This window comes from Varanus komodoensis, unplaced genomic scaffold, assembly GCF_004798865.1.
Source record: "Varanus komodoensis strain SLA01 unplaced genomic scaffold, ASM479886v1 scaffold26, whole genome shotgun sequence".
NCBI lineage: Eukaryota > Metazoa > Chordata > Lepidosauria > Squamata > Varanidae > Varanus > Varanus komodoensis.
The window spans coordinates 10,426,499-10,446,701 of record NW_025335684.1 but is presented as its reverse complement, the minus strand read 5'-3'; the positions used below and the strand labels follow the sequence as shown (position 1 = coordinate 10,446,701).

The 20,203-nt window shown below is 46.2% G+C and overlaps 1 protein-coding gene across 2 annotated transcripts; it reads left to right on the top strand.

Moving 5' to 3' along the window:
* The first annotated feature begins 3,402 nt into the window (after positions 1-3,402).
* On the top strand, positions 3,403-19,970 carry RRN3 (RRN3 homolog, RNA polymerase I transcription factor). 2 transcript variants are annotated; one of them, XM_044433614.1, is made up of 18 exons: positions 3,403-3,637; positions 4,990-5,092; positions 5,511-5,567; positions 5,921-5,959; positions 6,050-6,179; positions 7,377-7,433; positions 8,296-8,359; positions 8,812-8,881; positions 11,479-11,577; positions 12,010-12,087; positions 12,321-12,438; positions 13,148-13,278; positions 14,525-14,655; positions 15,183-15,370; positions 16,396-16,504; positions 17,297-17,449; positions 19,294-19,381; positions 19,553-19,970. In XM_044433614.1, exons 1-18 carry the CDS (start codon positions 3,537-3,539, stop codon positions 19,703-19,705), a joined length of 1,869 nt encoding a protein of 622 aa, XP_044289549.1. In that variant the 5' UTR covers positions 3,403-3,536; the 3' UTR covers positions 19,706-19,970. The 2 variants fall into 2 exon arrangements, with proteins under 2 accessions (XP_044289549.1, XP_044289548.1); XM_044433613.1 differs by having other exon boundaries at positions 5,870-5,959.
* Positions 19,971-20,203: the final 233 nt, after the last annotated feature.

The following is a 20,203-nucleotide window of genomic DNA, read 5'->3' as shown; positions in this document are numbered from 1 at the left end:
GCCCGCCCGCGCCGGAGCCCGCGCCCGCCTGAGGCGCCGCGCCTGCCGCCGCCGCCGCTCCCCGGGGGCGCCCGCTTCCAGCAGCGCTGCGCGGCAGGCCGGGGGCGGCGTTCGTTGGAACGGCGGGTTAGCGCGTGCAGGTCGCCCGGGTGGATAAGCCGCCGTTCAGGCTCCAAGCGCAACCCGCGGCTTTTCTTCGCGGCAGCGAGCGCCGAGGCTCGGAATCGGAGGGTGCGGACAGGCTGACCCGCATGTCAAGGGGAATCCACGAGCCCCTGACGACCTGCCCTGCGCTCTTGAGCATGGCTTCTGTCGGAACCCAGCTGAGCCAACTAACTATGGTTTGCTGACTGCCAGCACCATGGAGAGAAGCCATGCTTTGCATTTAGGTTGTGAACTTCGGGTGTGAGCTCTTGGGTTCAGGCAGCACCATAGCGCTCATTTCAAGAACAGTGCGCAATTCAATCACAGCCCATATTCAGCCTTTGAATAAAGGTCATCGTGTTGTCTGGGACCAGTCTGTGTATGTACTGGCTCATGGGCAGTTTGGAGAGCTTTGTGGCTGAGTTGGGGATTTCAGGATTGCTCTGACCTCATGGTCTTGCTGCAGCCACACGGACAGCATGTCATTTGAATTAATATCTCTGCTGACCATCACAGTGCCTCTCTTACATTTATTTGAAGGTAGGTATAGGTTGCCGAGTTACTGTGCTGTGATGCTTAGAGTGTTGGACTGGGGACCTGGGTGATCTTGGTGCCGGAGTCAACTCTGCCATGAAGTTCCCTGGGCGACTTTGAGCCAGCCACAGACTCTGAGTCCAACCAACCTCACATGGCTTCTGTTGTGAGAATAAATGAAGCTATGCTAGCCACCCAGGGTTCCTCACAAAAGGAAAAAAGCGGAGATGTAAATACAATGTAATAATATTGGTTGCCATTTACAGGATTAAAAATACATTGTCAGCAGTAAAACAAACATAACACAATTAAGACTCATAATAAAACCACAATAAAAGTAGGCAGTTAAAAACCAGCAGCTAAATATAACAACAATGCATCAATTGGAAGAATAAAATTAACATTGAAATTAAAACATTTTCAGCCATCTCCTGAAAACGAACCCAGAAAGGTTCTGGCACATCTCTGCATGGGAGGTAATTCTACAGACATGCTATCTCTGCTGAAGCATCGATTCTGTACTTTTTACTAGCCTTGCCTGGTCACTGTTATTCATAGAATCAGAACCATAGAATAGAAAGAGTTGGAAGGGGCCATGAAGGCCATCAAGTCCAACCCCCTGCTGTTGCAGGACACCACGTCACACCATCCCACTCAGGTGGTTGTCCAGGTATTTTTTTAATGTCTCCAGTGGCTCCAGACATTCATTCCTTGGTAACGTCTAGAATCACTTAAATGTTTTTCACAAGGGTGCTCTTGAAAGTAACTTGGAAATTGCTGCTGAAGAAGGTAGCTTAGCTTTTAGTGAGTACAGAAGATGTGTTCCCCAACCTGCTACCTTAGAAATGTGTAGGAGTGCAGCTTCTGTCAGCGCCATCCAGCATGGGCAACGCAGTCCCAAATTTCTGGCAGTTCTGGTAAAGCAAGTATGGAAGCTTTCATATGCAAGAATGGCCACAGGCCACACTGGAAGAGAAGAGCAGGAGCGTTGCATCGTTTGTCCTGGCGACGTTTAACCAAAGAACTGCAATATGATAAGCCCAACCTTTTCAACTGGTTTGAACGGAAACAGCAGCATCCATGGGAGGGTTAGTTTTCAGAGGGTCTGGAAGACCATCAATGTGAGTACTATAAGATTAAAAAAAACCCCAAAAGCTGAAAGGACTGGTCATTTAGAAGAAAATGCAAATAGTAATAAAGTTAACTCTGAGAATGTTTCTTGCCTGAATTATACTCGAAGTGCGTTGAACAGCATTTGCCACATATTTTGTTGATTGCATAAAGATAATTTCCCAGTGGAAAATGATGTTTCAGATTTTTAAAAAGATTGTATTCTTATTTCTCTTTGCAGAATACATTGAAAGCTGGTACTGTGACTTACAGTGGAAAACAAATGCAAACATCATGCTGATGCTGGGGAATTACCATAGAAATGACTTGTTGCGCAGAATGGTATCTTGATTCTGTGGACTCTGCACTGTGTAATGAAGCCATACCTTTCCCAAATAGGTATGCTTTCCATTTCTGCTGGAAACTGCACTATTCAGATCTTAAACAACATAAAACAGATTTATAGTCTGTTTGGATTAAAAAATAGCTTTTGGATGACAGGGTTTACATTCTTAAACTAACAATAAAATGAGGGCATTAATTCTGAAAACACTTAATATATACAAATGATTAAAGCTAAATGTAGAAATAGTCAGACGACTAATTCTCTTGGCACCTTGTGGTCAATGTCGAGAAGTCCTTACAGTAACATGCCTTATTGTATGAATCCTTTTAAAGATACTTTTGTAAAAGAGGTTTACAAAGGACTGTTGAACCCAGTGGGTTGGCTGCAGTTAGTTGAGCTTGCATCCCACTGAAGTCAATTTGCCTTAAGTCATGACTTAGCTAGTCCCATGGATTTCAATGAACAGTTTGGATCCAAACCAGTTTTATGGTGTTATGGTGTTATATTGTATAGAAGTATGTGCTAAATGGCCAGTCTTTCAAATTTTGATGTCCTTCAACTGTTTTGTTACTGTTGTTCTTTTAAGCAATGATAACAATGATTAAAACATAAATGTAAAAAAGCATTTAAGTATATGTATTCTTAAGTTTTTAGTAAAAAGCAAAACCCAAACCAAAGTAGATCTTGGAAATTTGAAGTCTGCCCACTGTTGTTGTACATGACACCCCTTCAGTTCCCCTTCTAATAATCAGGTAGGGTTGTTAAAACCAGGTATTGGTCCAAATTAATTGTTGATGTTGCTAGGAATAGTGGAAGTGGTTGAAAAACTCACACATTGGCAGAGCATTCTTCTGTATGTTTATACAGTAATGAATATAGGCATTCCCACTGTGTTCAGTGGTGCTCACTTCATATTAAGGCGGCCTGGATCAGTCTTCCGCATGCGCCCCCACTTGGTCTTCACAACAACCCTGCGAGGTGGGTTGCGAGGAGAGGGGGGGCTACGCCAAGGTCCCCGGTGAACTTCATAGCTGAGTGAGGACTAGAAGCCGAATCACTGAAGTCGCAGTCCTACGCTCGCCACCCCGCTGCATGGGGTGCTCACATCCGTAGCGGGGCAGGAACCCCGGCTGAAGTCCCCACGCACACGTCCGATTGGGCACCGGAGCTGTTGGTGCAGCGGCGTCGCCGGCGGGACCGCTGCCCTGAACTCTTGAGCAGGGCGGAAGTGACGGTTCGCTTCCGGGCGGTGGCCTCGCTGGAGCTGCGCGTGCCGGCGGCCGGAGCGAGCGGGGTCGTGTCGCTTCGCTGCGCTTCGCTTCGCTGCGTGCCTGAGCAGCATGGACGGCCCGGGGGAGGCGGCGGCGGCGTCGGTTGCGGGAGGCCCGGAGGGAGCGCGGCCATGTGGGCTGCGCGGCGGGCGGAGGCCCTGAAGCGCAGCGGCGGTTCGTGGGAAGGCCCCCCTGGAGGGGAGGGCGGCGGCGGCGGCGGCTGCCACGGAAGGTGGGTGCGGGGCCCGTGCTTTCCCTCGCGCGGCGGGAGCCCCCGGGTGGCGTCCCTGGCCGGCCCCGCGCGCCCGCCTTCAGCGTACGACAGCCCTGTGAGGTAGGCTAGGCCGAAGGGCGAGGACCAGCCCCGAGGCGCCCAGGGAGCCTCATGGCTGAGCGGGGACCAGCCTCGCCCCCACCGCGCCGCGCGCCCCTTCCCCTTTTATCCCCGCCACAGCCCTGTGAGGTGGGCCGGGCTGGAAACGGGCGTGCGGCCGGCCACCCGGCCCGTGGGTGGGTTGCGTGGCGCAACGGGGATGCTTGCTGCTTTTTCGGTGGTTCTGCTGTGTCGCGGTTTTTCAGGGGTGGTTAATCGTGTCTTGTAAACATGCTTCTGCTAATTGACGCTGTCTTTAGAAGTGCTTGTGTGGGGCATTTTAGATGTGCCTTCAGTGCTTGTATGTGAACCACTGGGGGTCCTTAATATGAAGTGGTGTAATACTAAAGTAGTGTTGATCACAGAGAAATAGTTTTTCCTGCTGCAACTGTTTCTCTAGCTTTCCATGGCCTTTTGCCATACCTTGGCCCCCAGTTTCTGTGTTCGTTCTGTTCTCCGCTTGGTTCTTTAGGATCCACTTTTGAAATTCCTCTTCTGAGCCATCATGATCACATTTGTATGTTCTGATCTCTGTGGTCCTTTATTTCTGTGTGGGTGTCTGGAACCCTCTGTGAGTGGGTTTCAACAACAGTAAATACATTTCTGCATACTTTCATCAATGGGGAGTTGTTAGATTTATTTGGATAAACTAGCATTTCATTTGTTAACAAGACTGCATAGATGCATTCAGTGAAAGCTAATTTAATGAAAAAGAAAATGTTCAATTATGGTGTGGTGGGAAAAGTGAGGTTACATTGCGGTTTACTCTTAAGAGAGCTGAAAGTAAAGGGGATATGTAGCTTTAAGGTGCTTATTTATTGGCTGTGTTCACAAGAATAAGCCAGGATTCATATCATGAACAGGCTGAGCTTTGGTACATTTAGCTCCTCCCATTAGTACACACTGGTAAAATAACCTGGAAACAAAAGCTTACTGTGGCATTTGTCATGTTCAAGCAAATCAAGATTCTTATGCCAAGAACATACTTGGTTTCATTATTCTGGCTTGTAAAGGGCACAAAAAACCAGGAATCTCATAGTAACATATTAATTTCTGTGTTAGTTTATTCACTCATTTTATTAGGAAAAATGAAGTAGGAGCAAATGGAATATATGCACCGGCATGCTGTTCATTCATGGTTAATCAGGATTCACCATCATTTTAAATTAATTGCAGCCAGTGAGTTCAATCTCATACTTTGATTCCTTTAGAAATTCTGACATGCTGGCTGCAGATGAATTTCTAAGATCGCCACCAAAGAAAACAGTCCGTTTTGGTGGGGCATTGGACGAGATCCTGCAGAAATACAAAAAGGTAAGGTTAACAATGTGGTGCTTTCAGAGAGAAAAGTATAGGTCATATTGGTAGTATTTCTTGGCTGTATTCAAAGAGTTTAATTTTTAATGAAGTTGAAATGAAAAAGATACTGAAAAAGAAGATGGAGGAGGAGATGTAAGCTGCCTTGAGCCCTTTGCAGGAAAAAGGCAGGATATAAATAAATAAATAAATAAATAAATAAATAACTTCCGAGAAAGTACTTGGGTAATGCTCAAATAATTCCATGAAGAAGATAGAAATTGGGCTTCTTTAAAGATCACTGCTCATCCTTGAGTATGAACAGTTAGGGTGTGGTGGGGAGGTCTTTATAGGTATGTTTAATAGTGATAGAATAAGCTCTCAGTGTGAGGTTATATGACTCATTAGAAAACAATTTGTTCCTTTTCTTTCTTAGGGCGAAACAACTGACTTTGATTTGTTGAAGCATCAGCTGTTGGATCCAGACATAAAAGTAAGGTGTTTTCCAACAATCACAGATTTATTAAACTTAAGAACGAACAAATGCATATCCATTTCAGGTTTTGTGTATTGTGTACTGTAACTAGTAACCAATACTGGTTCTGATCATTATCTGACCAAAACTTGAAATAATCCAGGTAGTTTTACAGTACTCAGCTCAATACTAAGCAGTAAAATGTAGAAACCTGCCTTCTGTTGACTGTCTACTTACTTACTTATTTTTAATGGACAAATAAGTAATTGTTGACATTTTACATTGTTCAGCTGTTAAAGCAAAATTGGTTGTGTTTTAAGGATGATCAGATTATTAACTGGCTGCATGAATTCCGGGCTTCTGTTACACAGTTGACCAAGGACTTTGAACAACTTGTCAACATCTTACTGGTAAGAATCTGTGACTTGTATTGGATGTTCTGATGGGTTTTGGTTAGGTCTGCACGGCACATTTCCTGATGTCTGTACCTAATCCTGCAGAAGGTGCCGTGGCTGAGAAGAAGCCAAGCAGTGGTAGAAGAATACTTGTCTTTTCTGGGCAACTTGGTGTCTGCACAGACCATCTACCTAAGGCCATGTCTCGCAATGCTTGTCTCCCACTTTGTCCCACGTGAGTTTTCCCCCAGCCTTGCATTTATCCTGTGTGATTGGTTGGCCAGGGTTCCATTCTGAGTCTTGCCTGCAAAGTTTATTTTATATTTCTTTTTTGGACAGCTGAAATATTAGCTACATAAGTGTTTGAACTGCAAGGTCACATTTACTTGTCTCGCTAATGGAAGGCTAAGCATAGAATGCATGAGCAGAAAGCAGCTGAGGTATGCCTTGCATTTGCCTGGCATCCTTTTTCCTCCTTTGGTACTGCCAGAAGAACAAGTTTGGAAACTTCTGTTACTTCTTTCCCTTAGATGTGGCTTATGCTGTCCAAACCAGAGCCTAGCTTCAGGATGCATGGCTTGAAGTTGGTTTGTATTGAAACCAACCATAGTTACTTGTAAACCATGATCCCTGGTCTGGACAACATGATGAGCTGTGCTCTGGGGACACCAACAGTTAAAGCTTCTGAAGTTGCTGTTCATGCCGTGTAGGAGGAGCTGGGGCAGCGCAGCATCAAGGTCTGAGGCATATCTCTACTCCATGTCAGTGCTGTGATGTGTGAAGGCCGATGACATGTTGTCATTTACAGGAAGTCCCCCACATACGAACAAGTTCCGTTCTTAGAGCACGTTCGTAAGCCCAGTTAGTTTGTAAGTCCAACAAAGTTAGCCTAGGGACCCAACTAACACAATCAGCGATATAGAACTGTACTGTAATAGGTTTATGATGACACTGGAGGACTTCCATTGACGTCACTGGAGGACTTCTGGAAGTTATACTTCCAGGTACGTTGCAGTGCGGAAGTGCACCCGTGTTGTTCGTCAGGTGGGCTCTTCTCCATATGGTGTTAGAAGTGAGCTCTCGATGACAAAATTAGCTGCAATTCAAAATTGGTCCTTGCTTTAAGAATCAAAATGCATCAAGACCATAAACTTAAAGAGACTTGAATCATGCAGCAAGTGGAATAAATTGACTGCATGTTTAGATGTGTATTAACGTGTATACATGATTGCTTACTCCCCAGAGAGCCCTGAAGGGCTAAGGGAGCAGTTTTAAATAAATAAATAGAAATGTGATGTATTTATAAGAATCTTGTTTAATACTGGGATGTCTTATTTGTAATTTGATAAGTAGGCCTTAAGGTGGCACGATCTTGTTGAAACTGATTTGAAAATGTATAATGAGTAATTGAAATAGTTCTGTTTCTACCTAGCTCGAATAATCATACAAGAGAATGATGTGGACATCTCTGATTCAGACGATGATGAAAGTGAGTAGTAGCTTCATACCTATTGATATTCTCCTATCAATTGATATTGACAGGAGAAAATGCCTTTTATGCATATTGCTTCATGATGACGATGATTCATTTCCATGCCACCCAATAGCCAAACTACTTTAGGAGGTTTACACAGTTCCTAAATCCTAACCATTGTACAATAAAAATGCTCCTAATTTTTTTTTAAATGGTGGCATTTAAAACTTTACAAGTTAGCATTTTTGTACACGAGTGCATTTGTTGTACTATTACTGCTGGGTTTAGGACTGTGAGGGGGAAGGGTGAAATCTATTACTCTCAAATGCTTGTGATTTCCTGTTGCCTGAAAGCGAACAATGCAAGAGAAGCTGTACAGGATGAGACCCAGGGTCACCTAGTCCAATGGTCTGTTCACAGAGGATCCAGCCAGCTGCCTCTGGGACGTCCCCAGTGATATGGGATGTCATAGCACTTTCTTGCCGTTGCTTCCCAGCAGCTGGTGTACAGGGCCATGCGGCTTCTGACCCCTGGAGGCAGCCTAGAACCAGCAGGACAGGTAGCCCTGGATGGCTTTTTCCTCCACGAATCTCCAGCTCCTATTACAGCCATCCAGATTGGTGGCCTTCACTACCTCTTGTGGAAGTGAATTCTGGAGGAGGCATGCAGTTACGATGCCACCAATCAACACCTTGTCCAAGAATTTGTTTAATTCCCTTCTGAAAACCATCTAAGCTGCTTGCCAGCGTTCTTCACATACATTAGATAAGAGCAGCAACCCTGCCTGTGTTAAAAATGGAAAGGGTGCACTAGGAAAATCAATCATTGAAGTATTTTTCCTGGGTTAATGTATATATTTGATTTTTCATTCTTGCAGATGTTCCAGAGGCGTTTGAAACCTGCCACAGAGCATTGCAAACAATTGTAAAATACGTTCCACTGTAAGTACCTAACATTGGGGTAGGTATGTCCCTTCAGTTAATGAGCATTCTTTTCCATCTGCTAATGAACTCAAGCTAACTGAACTGCATTTAGAACAACCAGGCTTCCTGCATTCCCAGAGAGCTATGCCTGGTGCTAAGCTTATACTCTTTTTGACACCAGGCCAAAACCTTTTTATTTAAACGGTATTTTAAAATCAACAACTTTTAACCTTCAGTCGCTCTTGTTTGTTTTGTTCTGTTTCAGTTTATTTATTAGAAATTGTTTTAGTTCTTTTAAATATTGTGAGCTGTCCTGAGATTCTTGTATAATAGGATGGCATACAAAAGCTGTTATTAATCATAATCATAAATATATGTTTTAAGAAGCGTGGCTGCCTAAATGATTATTTGTAGCTCAAAAGATGTCTACAGTCTGAATTGTTGCAAAACTTAGATTTTCTATGTTGCAGGACACCACAGTTTCTTATGCCGGTGCTCACTGAAAAATTCCCATTCATCAATAAATCAGAGAGAACTCTGGTAAGAGATCAGCACTGTTAAAGTGGAATTTGTTGTTCTTAACCAATCCTTTGAAAACCCGGCTGAAATTAAGTGCACAGAAAGTGTGCGATTGCACTGCTGTGGGTTTCAGCACAGAACCCAAAGCGCATGGGTCGCAGCTGTTACATTGAAGGATGTATTTTGTCTTCAAAACTCATGCTTCAAAATGTAGCTGGTATGCTGCTATGAAGACACAAGGCCAGTTGAGATAATCCCTGAATGCTCCGTTTCAGATATGTGGCTGGCGCTGGGGTGGGGAAGGGGAGGGACCATTGCTTAGTGGAGGAACGTATGTGTTGCATGCGGAAGGTCTCAGGTTCAACACCTGGCAAATCCAGTTATAAAGGATTCGGGAGACTGGGAAACATCCTCTTCCTGAGACCCTGGAGAGTAGCTGCCCAGTGAAGTGTAAGGTGTTGTCCTGGCTGGGCCTGGTGCCAGGCCATTTCCCTTGTTCCCTACAAGTTTAAAAGCAGAACAAAAATGGCAATGGTGCTCTTGTGCTTGTTTTAGTTGATTTAAGTATTGATGCTTTAGGAATTAAGATGTATTTTGGTGTATCTGGAGTTCATGCATGCTGCTCAGATCTTTTTAGATCAGCAGTACATATGTCTCAGTAAGGTCAGAAAGGTTGAGGCGCTTATGAAACTGCAGTACGTGGGGCTCAGAGCTTTGGTCAGTCTAGCTCATTACTGTTCCGAAAATATTCGCTCTTAATTGCCTGAGAGTGAAGATCCCAATCCCATTCGTCTCGGGGGACATGCGAACACACCAATGATTCTTGATTCAAGAGGGGTTTATTAATATTAAAATCAGCTGCAGCAGCTGGCTAATACCATGCAAAGGAGCTGCATGCCCCACCTTTATTTTCCCTAGTAGTTAAACCCTCCAATCTCTAAGGGGTGTATATTTCTAAATAGCCAATCAGCAAGCTACACATTCTTGGATGTTCCACCTCCTCATTGTCTACCACGATGCTACCGTGTTTCCCCAAAAATAAGACCTAGTCTTATATTAATTTTTGCTCTGAAAGATGCATTAAGGCTTATTTTCAAGTAATGTCTTATTTTTTTCATGTATAACAATCTACATTTATTCATTTATTCATGTACAAAAATACAAATTTATTCAAATACAGTCACATTATCTTCTTCTACAGCATCATCCTAACTCTCCAAATCCTGAATTGTGTTGCAGCAGATGTACTAAATGCATCCGTCTGGCTGATGAGCTTAACTGGGGCTTATTCTTGGGGTAGGGCTTATATTACGAGCATCCCGAAAAATGATTCTAGGGCTTATTTTCTGCTTAGGTCTTATTTTTGGGGAAACAGGGTACTTTGCTAACTTGACCTTGGCCATGCTGTAACTTTGATCAGGGTGTTCAGGGAGTGTTCTTGTGTTAGCTCTAGAGGCCATGACTCACTGAATACGCTTCTGTGCTTCTAAGCTGTATTTTTCTGCAATATTGTCTACCCCAGGTGTGTGTAGTGGTAGGCAGCGGGTCAGCAGTTACACGCCAGCAGCAGATGGGGTCACCAGTCCTCCCTCCCTCCCGTGCACACCTTCCTCCGCCCCACTCATTGCTGTCTGTCTCTCACAGCCAGCTGTTGCTCTTCCTGCAGCTACCCGCATGCATGCCCTCTCTGTCACATGCACACCCCTCCCAGCTGTGCCTTCCGTGGAAGGAAGGGTCTTCTTCAGGTTCCTAGGCCTTGCTTCCCCGAGCAGAGTCTTCCTTCTCTTGCTAGGAGCAGTGGCTGCCGCAACCCATCAAACTGAGCGGCTTTGCTCTTACAGATCCCATTATTGAGAGTGAAACCACAAAGTATGAGGCCTAGAGTGTCTTGTCAGTCTAGCCATCTGCGTTTGACAGTTTCTTTCTCAGTTTTTATTCTTGAGGGAAAAATCATAGAATTCAGCAGGCTAGAGCGACAAAAATGTTCTAGCTTTCAAAATGGTGTGATTTCTTTCCCTGAAGTGTCGACTAAATGAAACATGCCTCAGTGTTCTTCAAGGTGCGGTATTCAGTGTTAAAGCAAACAGACCTGATTCTCATTGGGACTGGCACTCTGGGAAAAGGGATTTAAGATTTCCTTCCTCCCATTTTCATCCTAAAATGCATACCCACCATGGAGGTGGGGCGGGGGGTGCTTTAAAAAGAAAAAAAAAATGTCTCTATTGGAAGCATGGCAGACATTTCCCTTTTTTTCTGTTTTTTAAATGCTCGCCTCTGTGGGGGAGGAATTTTGGGGCAAATAGAGGAGGGGAAAATGGGGTGGAAATGCTAGGGGTTGGACCAGGTGCTTTGCATGGGAAGCACATACTGTATTATATTGAGAGAGGATCCCGCAAAGAAATGCCTGCCTTCTGAGCTCGGGCATCCATCCTGTTGAGCTCAAGCAGTATAAGAGAAACTGCAAAATAAATGTCTTTGTTCAGAAATGCCAAGTTTGTAGTTATTTTGAATGTACATCTTGATACAGCAGTACTTGAATTTTCAGTGTTCTAAATAGGACGTGGTAGTTTTTTTTGTTGTGTTTTTACCATTTATTTTGTGGGAAACCCCCTTTACAGCAATGTTACGTCCATAACGTGCTCCGGATCAGTGGATATATCCCAACCCTGAGACGTGACATTTTGGAGCTGGTAATTGAAAGGCTGTTAAAGATGGATGTAAGTACAGCATGTGAGAAGTTGATGTTTCATAAATGGCTCAGTTGTTTCACTTTTTCATGTTACCTTTTAGTGAAAGAAAATGTCTGTGCCATCTAAAGTGGGTGGATTGGGGGACCTCACGCCTTCCCCAGCCTCTGTTGCAGTCCCCTGCTGCCGTGATGCTGGCATTTGGTGGCAGACTTAAAAGAACAGATTTAGCTTGTGTCCCATTTAAACCTCCATTACAGACTGCTGAATCTTTTTTGCTGCCGTTGGGCTGCCAGATTCCAACTGCAGCGGCAGGAGTGTGGTGGGGGTTGGGTGTGGGGAGTGGAAAGAGGCCCTGGGGACCCCCCCCCCCGCTTCAGTAATGTGCCACTGATATAAACCAGCATTTCCTTTATAAAGAATTATTGGTTACATTGAACATCTCCAATATCTTGGCTACAGGTGAGTGCCCCCAGAAAAGATATTGAAACTGCTGAAGCTATGAGTGAGGAGACCACTGAGGAAGGACTTTTTGACATGGTAAGTTTTACAACATAATTATTAAAATTAGAGCTTTTTGTTCGTAGCCATAAGCTGTTAAGTGTTGATTAGATTTAATGTTATGGGGAAAATATTTCTTGGCTTTGTACCTGGAAATGTAGCTAGAGGTTCGTTCGTTCGTTCGTTCACTCACTCACTCACTCACTCACTCTTTCTGAGAGTGCGTGGGAGGAAAAGCTGCTACATGCTGGTTGTATTTGATTTGATTTTAGGATGAAGATGAGGAGAAGGCAAAAAGGAAAGAGATAATGGCTCATCCAATCGCAGAACGCCTGGACATTCTGATGATGATCATGTTCTCCTACGTTAAGGATATCTGCCATGTGAATGGTAATAACCCTTGCCCAGGTCTGCTTAAATCCTTTTTCTGGGACAGGGGTCCTCAAACTTTTTCAACAGGGGGCCAGCTGAAAGGTGCTGACTGGTATGCACGGCGAGGCACTGGCTTGTGAGCAAGGAGGTCCTTTTCTCTGTGCGAGTCCAAAATGATCTCCGCATGAGCAAGCTGCTGCCTTGGTGCACGCCCAGACCTCTGTGGTGGGCCAGATAGATGGGCATGGTGGGCCAGATCTGGCCTGCAGGTCATAGTTTGAGGACCCCTGCTCTGGGAGGAAGCAGGTGGCCTGCGCTTTCTAGCGTAGTGTGTGGGACTCTTCCTTAGGAGGTGGTGGTATAAGGGGCTGGAGGAAGGGCTAAGTCGAAAGTGGGGAGGCAGAGTTGTTTGGACATGTTATGCTCGAGAACAACAAGCCCCGTGACAACCCGTGGGGTGTAGTAAGAGTTCTTGAACAGACAGTGGGCTGCTCAGTCCCCTGAACCCAGGCCACCAGCCCCGTCACGGGTACTGGGAACTGGCCAGGGATTCATTTGGCATGAGCAGCAAAGCCTACCCAGCTTGCCTGGGCACCTGCCAGGGTCCGCTGCCCCACAAATACCCCACTGAAACTTGGGGGTGATCAGCCCTGGCTGGGTTTCCCCTGCCACAATCGCAAGCCCTTCAAGTACTGTGCCATAATAACAGAAATATTTTTGTTCCTAGGAAAGCTTGATACTGGCAACACCAAGAACTTGTATCGCGATCTGGTGGCTGTATTTGATAAGCTAATTCTACCGACCCATGGCTCATGTCACGTGCAGTACATCATGTTCTACCTCTGCAGCTTGAAATGGGTGGGTAAACGCAGACCTTTTACCCTGCTGACCTTTTACCTCTGTCTGCCAACTGGACTCTTCTGGCCACACACACCGGTTTCTTTTCCCCTTTCTTTGTTTAATCATCACTGTGCTTGGAATAAAGATCGACTCCACGGCATGGTCCTATGTCATGCAACTACAGTTTATTAGGATTTCTTTGGAACAAGCCAACTTCATAACCCCTGGTTTCACGTTGGCTTGTTTCGGCCAAAGCAAGGCTAAACGTTCACTGCAGTTTGACCAGGTCAGATAATGTGGCGAACTTGAGGCTAATCAAAACACAAAGCTCTGCTCTCCCCCCCCCCCCCAACCAGGCACACGGTGGAGTGTGTAAACTTGACACTCGCATGATGCTAAGCAGCAGATCAGCATGATGTCGAAACAAGGGAAATGAATCATCAGAGGCATTCATGGTATCGGACGGAGGTAAAAAAACCCGTCAAAGGCTGTGCTACGGAAAATGGAGCCTTTTATTTACTATTGGAATAGGGTTGTATCGGTGGAAAATAACTGACCAAATAATTACTGTCAGTCCCAACTTTTGAAGAATGAGCAGCAGGGGAAAAATGGAAAATCCAGAGCAGGGCAAGCCACATCGCAGTGGGGGGGGGGGGCGGGAGCAGTTCATCCATATGCAGGAAGGACTGAGCTCCTGCGCAGTCACTCGCACTCCCAGGAACAGCTTAGCCCAAGATCAGAGCTGGTGAGTGTAGGGTTAGTGTTATTTGTGTAGTGTGTGTGATAATGCCGGCAAAGACGACACTCCTAAATTTCTCTTCTGTGCAGTGAAAACAATCCTTCGTTATTACGTTCTCTGAAGGTATTCCTGGAAGGGCAGTGGTTTTGCTGATGTTGAAAATAAGGGTGGCCACGCGCAATCCGTGTTTGCCTCTTTCTCTGGCCTGTTTTCCTCCGCCAAAGCCCTGAAGCCGTGGGGCACAGTGGCTGTCATCACCAAAGGGTCCAGTCCCACACGTCTTTTTCTTCCGTCCTCCCCTTTGAATGAACAATATGCCGCACCGGTGAGCCCCTTTTGATGACCACACGTAAGAAAATGTAGTCGGCAGCCACACAGGAGGTCTCTGAGGATTGTATTCCCAACATACGCTGTTACTGACAGTGAATCGACTGGTGGTGAAAGCTGGGTGGTTGGTGCTAGCAAGCAACACCCTCGGACGCCGATGTCCCGGCACTAACGTTGTCCGTGTCCTGTGCCACGCAGGGGATTGCAGAAGTCTTCGTGGAGCACCTTTGGAAGAAGATCCAGAACCCCAATACTCCCGCAGTGATCCGGCAGGCTGCTGGGAACTACATTGGCAGCTTTTTGGCACGGGCAAAGTTTATCCCGGTTGTGTAAGTATTTTATTTATTTAGAATTTTTGTATCCCGTCCCATCGCAAGAGCCTCGGGACGCCTTACATACAATAAATAATAAATGCAAATAGTGCAAATTAAAATTCAGATTCACCCTGGCTGTAACTTAAAAACCTATAGGTGATATTAAAAATTGTTAAAATATTGTTTAAATAAAAGGGTCTTAGCTTGGTGCCGAAAAACAAATAACGATGGTGCCAGCTGGGCCTCTGGCTGATTCCTTTAAAAAGGAAGTCCCTTGAAAACCTGCCACAGAGGGCTAGAAACATGGCCTCACCTGGTACACTGGGGGGATTAGGGGAACCCCTGGGTCTCCACGGGGTTGCCTGTCCTGGACTGCTCCAGCGTGTCTCCGAGTGCCTCCTTTGCGGGGAATCGAGGCCCACTAAACCACGCAGCGGGGCGTGAGGACTTGGGGATGCCATGGAGCCGTGGGACACAGACTCCCCCCGCGCCAGTGGTTGCTCCCTGCGTGGTTGTGATCTCGGGCTCCTGTCCCACTGCAGGACGGTGAAGGCCTGCCTCGACTTGCTGGTGAACTGGCTGCACCTGTACATCGACAACCAAGACTCGGGGGGGTCGAAAGCCTTCTGCGACGTCGCCATCCACGGCCCCTTCTACACTGCCTGCCAGGCCGTCTTCTACGTGCTCATCTTCCGCCACAAGCAAATCTTGGAGGGCAACCTCAAGAAAGGTGGGGTGGTGGCCCTGTCCTGGCAGCGTGTGATGAAGGCGCTTGCCTTTGGGGAAGCGGAGCGGGCTAATCCCTGGATGCTTTTATGGGAAAGGGTTGGACCCAGTCCATGCCTGGAAACAGTCGTGTGGGAGGATTGCCCTGGATTCATGCAGAGGGGAAATGATGGAGCAGAAATGGGCATCGCTGGATGAATCAACTGCATGCACACTGGTCTGTAGCGAGTCGCGGAAATGAAGCTGCTCCCGCTCTCCTGGTGATGTCTCTCTGGGCCTGTTCACATCATAATCCTTATCACGGATTAATTACCTCACGATTAGGGCTGTGGTGCTGTGTGGCATACAGACCTGGCCATTGTGGCTCAGTTGAGGCTTAAACAACCCATAATCTCTATGGAATATATATTCGTAAGTACAGACATAAAATCTATAATCACAGCAGAATCAAGGGTTAAGCGTGGGTTGTTGAATCCTTTGTTAACCCATGATGGCTAGCCTTCTATGTCGCGCCATCTCCAATGGGAAATTGTGCATCAGCCGTGCTGGGTCTAATTGTGGGTTTTACTAACCGGGTCTGTGCAGGCCCGAATCCATGGCTGTTTTGCAGAGTTGGCTGGCAGGGAATTGCTGGGGAGCAGCAACGGGATACAGCTGAGTGGTCGAGTAGAAGCTCCTGGCAGCGGGGCGATTTCACTTGGCAACCAGCGTAACGCAGTGGGGAAGAGCCTGGGGTCGGGAGATCGGGGTTCCCTCCTCCCCTCTCAGCCACGGAGCTCACCGGGTGACGAGGCCTGTCACAGACCCTCAACCTAATCTACCTGATGGCGGTGGTTGTGGGGATAAGGTGAAGAAGAAGAGAAGGACACCTTGGGTGTATATATGTTTCTTCTAATCATAGCTACTTTCTCACGTGACTTCCAAAGCTGCCCTCGGTCTCATTTGTGTTGTTACTACCATAAGAATCACAGTTTGGATGGGGAAATCCAGTCTGAGCGCTCCATATTTGTCCTTCGCTTTGTTTTGAAGGCCTGGCATTCCTGCAGAACTTCAACTTTGAGCGCATCATTATGAGTCAGTTGAACCCCCTGAAGGTGTGTTTGCCTTCCATTGTGAATTTCTTTGCTGCCTTCACAAGGTAGGTGCCCTTGTTTCTCTCGTGAATTTTCTAAATAGTCACATACAGTGACTTTTGCAGAAAATAATTGAGCGTTCTGTGCCTGCCTTGCAGTTTTCTGTGGCGGGTCCTCTCCAGGGGCTCAGGGGGGGCTCTGCCCATTCAGGAATGCACCTGGGGTGGGGTGGCTTGGGCGGCATTCGCCACTGCCCCTGCCCCTGCCCCTGCCCCTGCCCCTGCCCCTGCCCCGGGTGTATTGCATCAGGTGGTTGCGAGGCATGTGTGCTTGTGCACACGCAGGCGCGTGGTCCCGTCTCTGTATTCACTCGTACAAGGATAGCTTGTTGCAGGATGGTGGGCGGCTGCAGGTGTTCCAGGCCTCTGCCACGCCTGAAGGCAGCTCTGGCTTCTGCAAGGCAGTTTGAGAGCCGGTGTGGTACAGCCACCAGAATGCTGGCCTGGGAGTCAGGAGGTCCAGGTTGCAGTTCCCACTCGGCTCACCGGGCGGCTTGGGGCCAGTCCTCGACTCCCGATGACACAGGGTCGGTGTGGGGATAACATGGCAAGGTAGGAGGCCAGGGATTCCTTGCGAGAGGAGAACAAGTGGGCTGTGCTGTTGCTGCTCCCTGCTGCCAGGGTGCCTCCGAAGGAGCTTGTGGCGGGGAGGAGCGCCCTCCAAAACGGCCGGTCCTTGAGAGCCGTGCTCGGCCCTCCGGGCTGTGGCTTCCTTTAGATCCATGTTGCACTTGTACGAAATGCTGTTGTCGTAAAGGAGGAACCTCAGCCGGCTCGTCTCGCCTCGCCCTCTTTCAGGAAGTACCAGATTGCATTCTGCGACACCATCATTGAGAGGAACAGGAGACAAGTTTTGCCGGTTGTGAGAAGCAGCTGTGGGGGTGACTCCATCGAGACTTGCACAAATCCCCTGGACAGTTTTTTCCCCTTTGACCCTTACATTCTCAAAAGGTATCTGTTCCCGAGAAAGCCGTCCCTTTGTCCTGTTGGCAGGGGGGTGGGCAATTCCTTGACATTTTCTTCCAAGAAACGTCCTTTCATTCTCTCACACTCCCTGTTCCCCCACTCCGACTGTACATCAATCAGCATTTTGTGCCTGCCAGTTCTGATGGAGCAATTGGGTGAGTGGAGTATTCCAGCAAACCCATATTAAAACCACCTTGTTCTTTGGTGGTGCCATTTTGGCTTCATAAGAACACGCACCTGAAAGAATGGCTGTATTTATTTCCTTAAAACATCTACGTGCCACCTGAGTGTGCCACAGCACCTCTGGGCGGCTTAGAACCATAAGATCCAATACGGTAAAAACACAAACACTGGTCTACAAGGAGAAAGCCTCGGAAATGAAGGTAGCTAAATTTTACCAGAATTGGGTCACTAATAAAGGAAAATTAAGTTGTGGGTATTAATTGGCTCTAGTTTCCAAGACACAGCTTCAGGTCAAAATTACCTCAAGATCATGCAAAATTACGAGGGGTGTGTGTGATTATGCTCCACAACTTTTCTGCAAAATGTATATAGCAATGAGAATGGTCATTTAGTTCACTCTGTGAAATTAGATGTGGTTTTGGAGGGGCTAAAGTTTGGGTCCGCTGACAGCGACGGCCCAGGATCCGCTGCATCCTGCTCACTGTCTTTATCATCATCTGAGTCTAGAGAGTAGGATTCTGGTGGATCTGGAATTGGCAAGTCTTCACGACTGGGTTCAGGACACAGTGTGGATGGAATGTTTGGATATTCCGCGGTCCACTTCTTTTACCTTGAGATCCCCTTCGCAACTGGGGGAACCATGCAAAAATCGCAGTTGCTACTATGGTGGGTTCCTCCACATCACTGGGACTGTGAAAGGCATGGGCTTTTTCTTCTTGTTTAGCCAATGACACAGATAAGTTGCACAGGTAATGCAACAATAATGAGGGGCCCAATTCTTGTCCTGATCCCCTATTCTGCATCCAAAATATAGGTAGTGTGCCTTTTTTACCACTGCTGTTATATTGCACTTTTGAGATGCACATGTAACTTCGACACAAACGTAGCAGAAGTTATCTGCGTTGTTTACACAGTTTAGAGGCATCTTGGCTTCTGAGGGAAAATATCATGCAGCTGTTCCTTGGAAATGTTAGGCAATGACACTTTCACAAGCCACCAGATGTAACTGTATGATGCATAGGTCTGACCAAGACAAATGTACCTTGCAATGAAAGAACAATAAATTACAGTTAGGTAATTATCTTTAGTCTCAAAGTGAAGATAAATTTATACACTTCCATGTGGTACCATTTTCATTGTTCTGCCGTATTGTGTCGTGAAGTTACGAGGCATCATAATCATCAGACACCTCCCTCCCTTGTGGGCAAATATTCTCACCTGTGTATAAATCTTTATTGTGAAATATCTTGAAAACTTTAGCCAACCAGCACCTTTATCACCTGTTTTCTAATTCATCTAATCAAAATATGTAAGAATTAGCATATTTTATCTCAGAGGTCGATAATTTCCCAAAATTTGTAGACCAGTGAAACCAGAACACATTAAAAATAACGATAAAATCCAAGCAAAATAAAGCAAAACAAAGGTCTGTGGCATTAGTTATTAAAATGTTTTTTAAAAAGGAAGGTCTTTGCCTGGTGCTGAAAAGAAAGTAAGGAAGGTGCCAGATGAATCTCCTTGGGGAGAGCATTCCAAATGATATGCTGGAATGTTCCACAAACTCCTTTTTAAGACAGAGGGAGTCTTTCTGGAAACACGGATCTCTCTCTATTCTGTCTTAATCCGTATTCCAAATCCCTGTACAGATCGCAGAACATAATCAACCCTTTGTATCAGTTTTGGGAAGAGGAGAGTGCCGAGGACCTTGGAGAAGCTGCAGGCGTTGCAAGTGAGGTGGGTACCACTGCTAATTCTGGTTATAAGCAGGGTGAGAAGTTGCACAACGCTTTCTCCTGCTGATGCACAGTCCTCTATATAATGAAGGCAATAAGCATGTTTGTGGAAATGCTTCCAGTGTTCCTATTCTTCAAAAGAGTTTTTTAACCACTGCATTTGTTTCTGCAGAGCAAAGGGGAAGAGGAAGACGACTTCTTGAAAGGCGAAACTCCTCAGAACGATGGCGTAATGGTGGGCATCACACCGGGTTCCTTTGACTCCAGTCTTCAGAGTCCGGGAACGCGCATCGGGTCGCCACTAGCCGTGTCTCTGCAGCTCTGACCTTCCAGGATCAGCTGAAAAAGACTTTGGGCAGTTGTCATTTCTATAAAGAGAATTTGTTGGGACAGTTTCTGAAGTATTTGAATGATCTTGGTAGTGAAAAGTTGGTTGGGGGAAAGTGCAGAGAAAAAGCATGACTGTCTTACAGGGGTGTGTTTATTTTTTACTTTTTGCACAAGAAAATGATTTGCTACTGCTTAGCTTTCTTTCCACATCTTGATTTTGAAGTAGCTCATTTGGTTTATTAAATGTATCATGACAATGATCAAGAGAACTCAGCAGCTCATTCTGTTTGTCTGGTGTAGCTTTTGACTCCCTCATCCCTGGCGTAAACACTGAATTTCAGAAAACTCTTCAGAGCAGAGTTGCCACTTGATTTAAAACAAAAAATACACACAGTAGCTGGTCTGTACTCAACTCTGTGTGAACCTCAAGCGGCAATTTGAGTAGCTTTGCTTGGTTTTTCCTCTTACAACACAGCATGGAGCTTCTAAAACT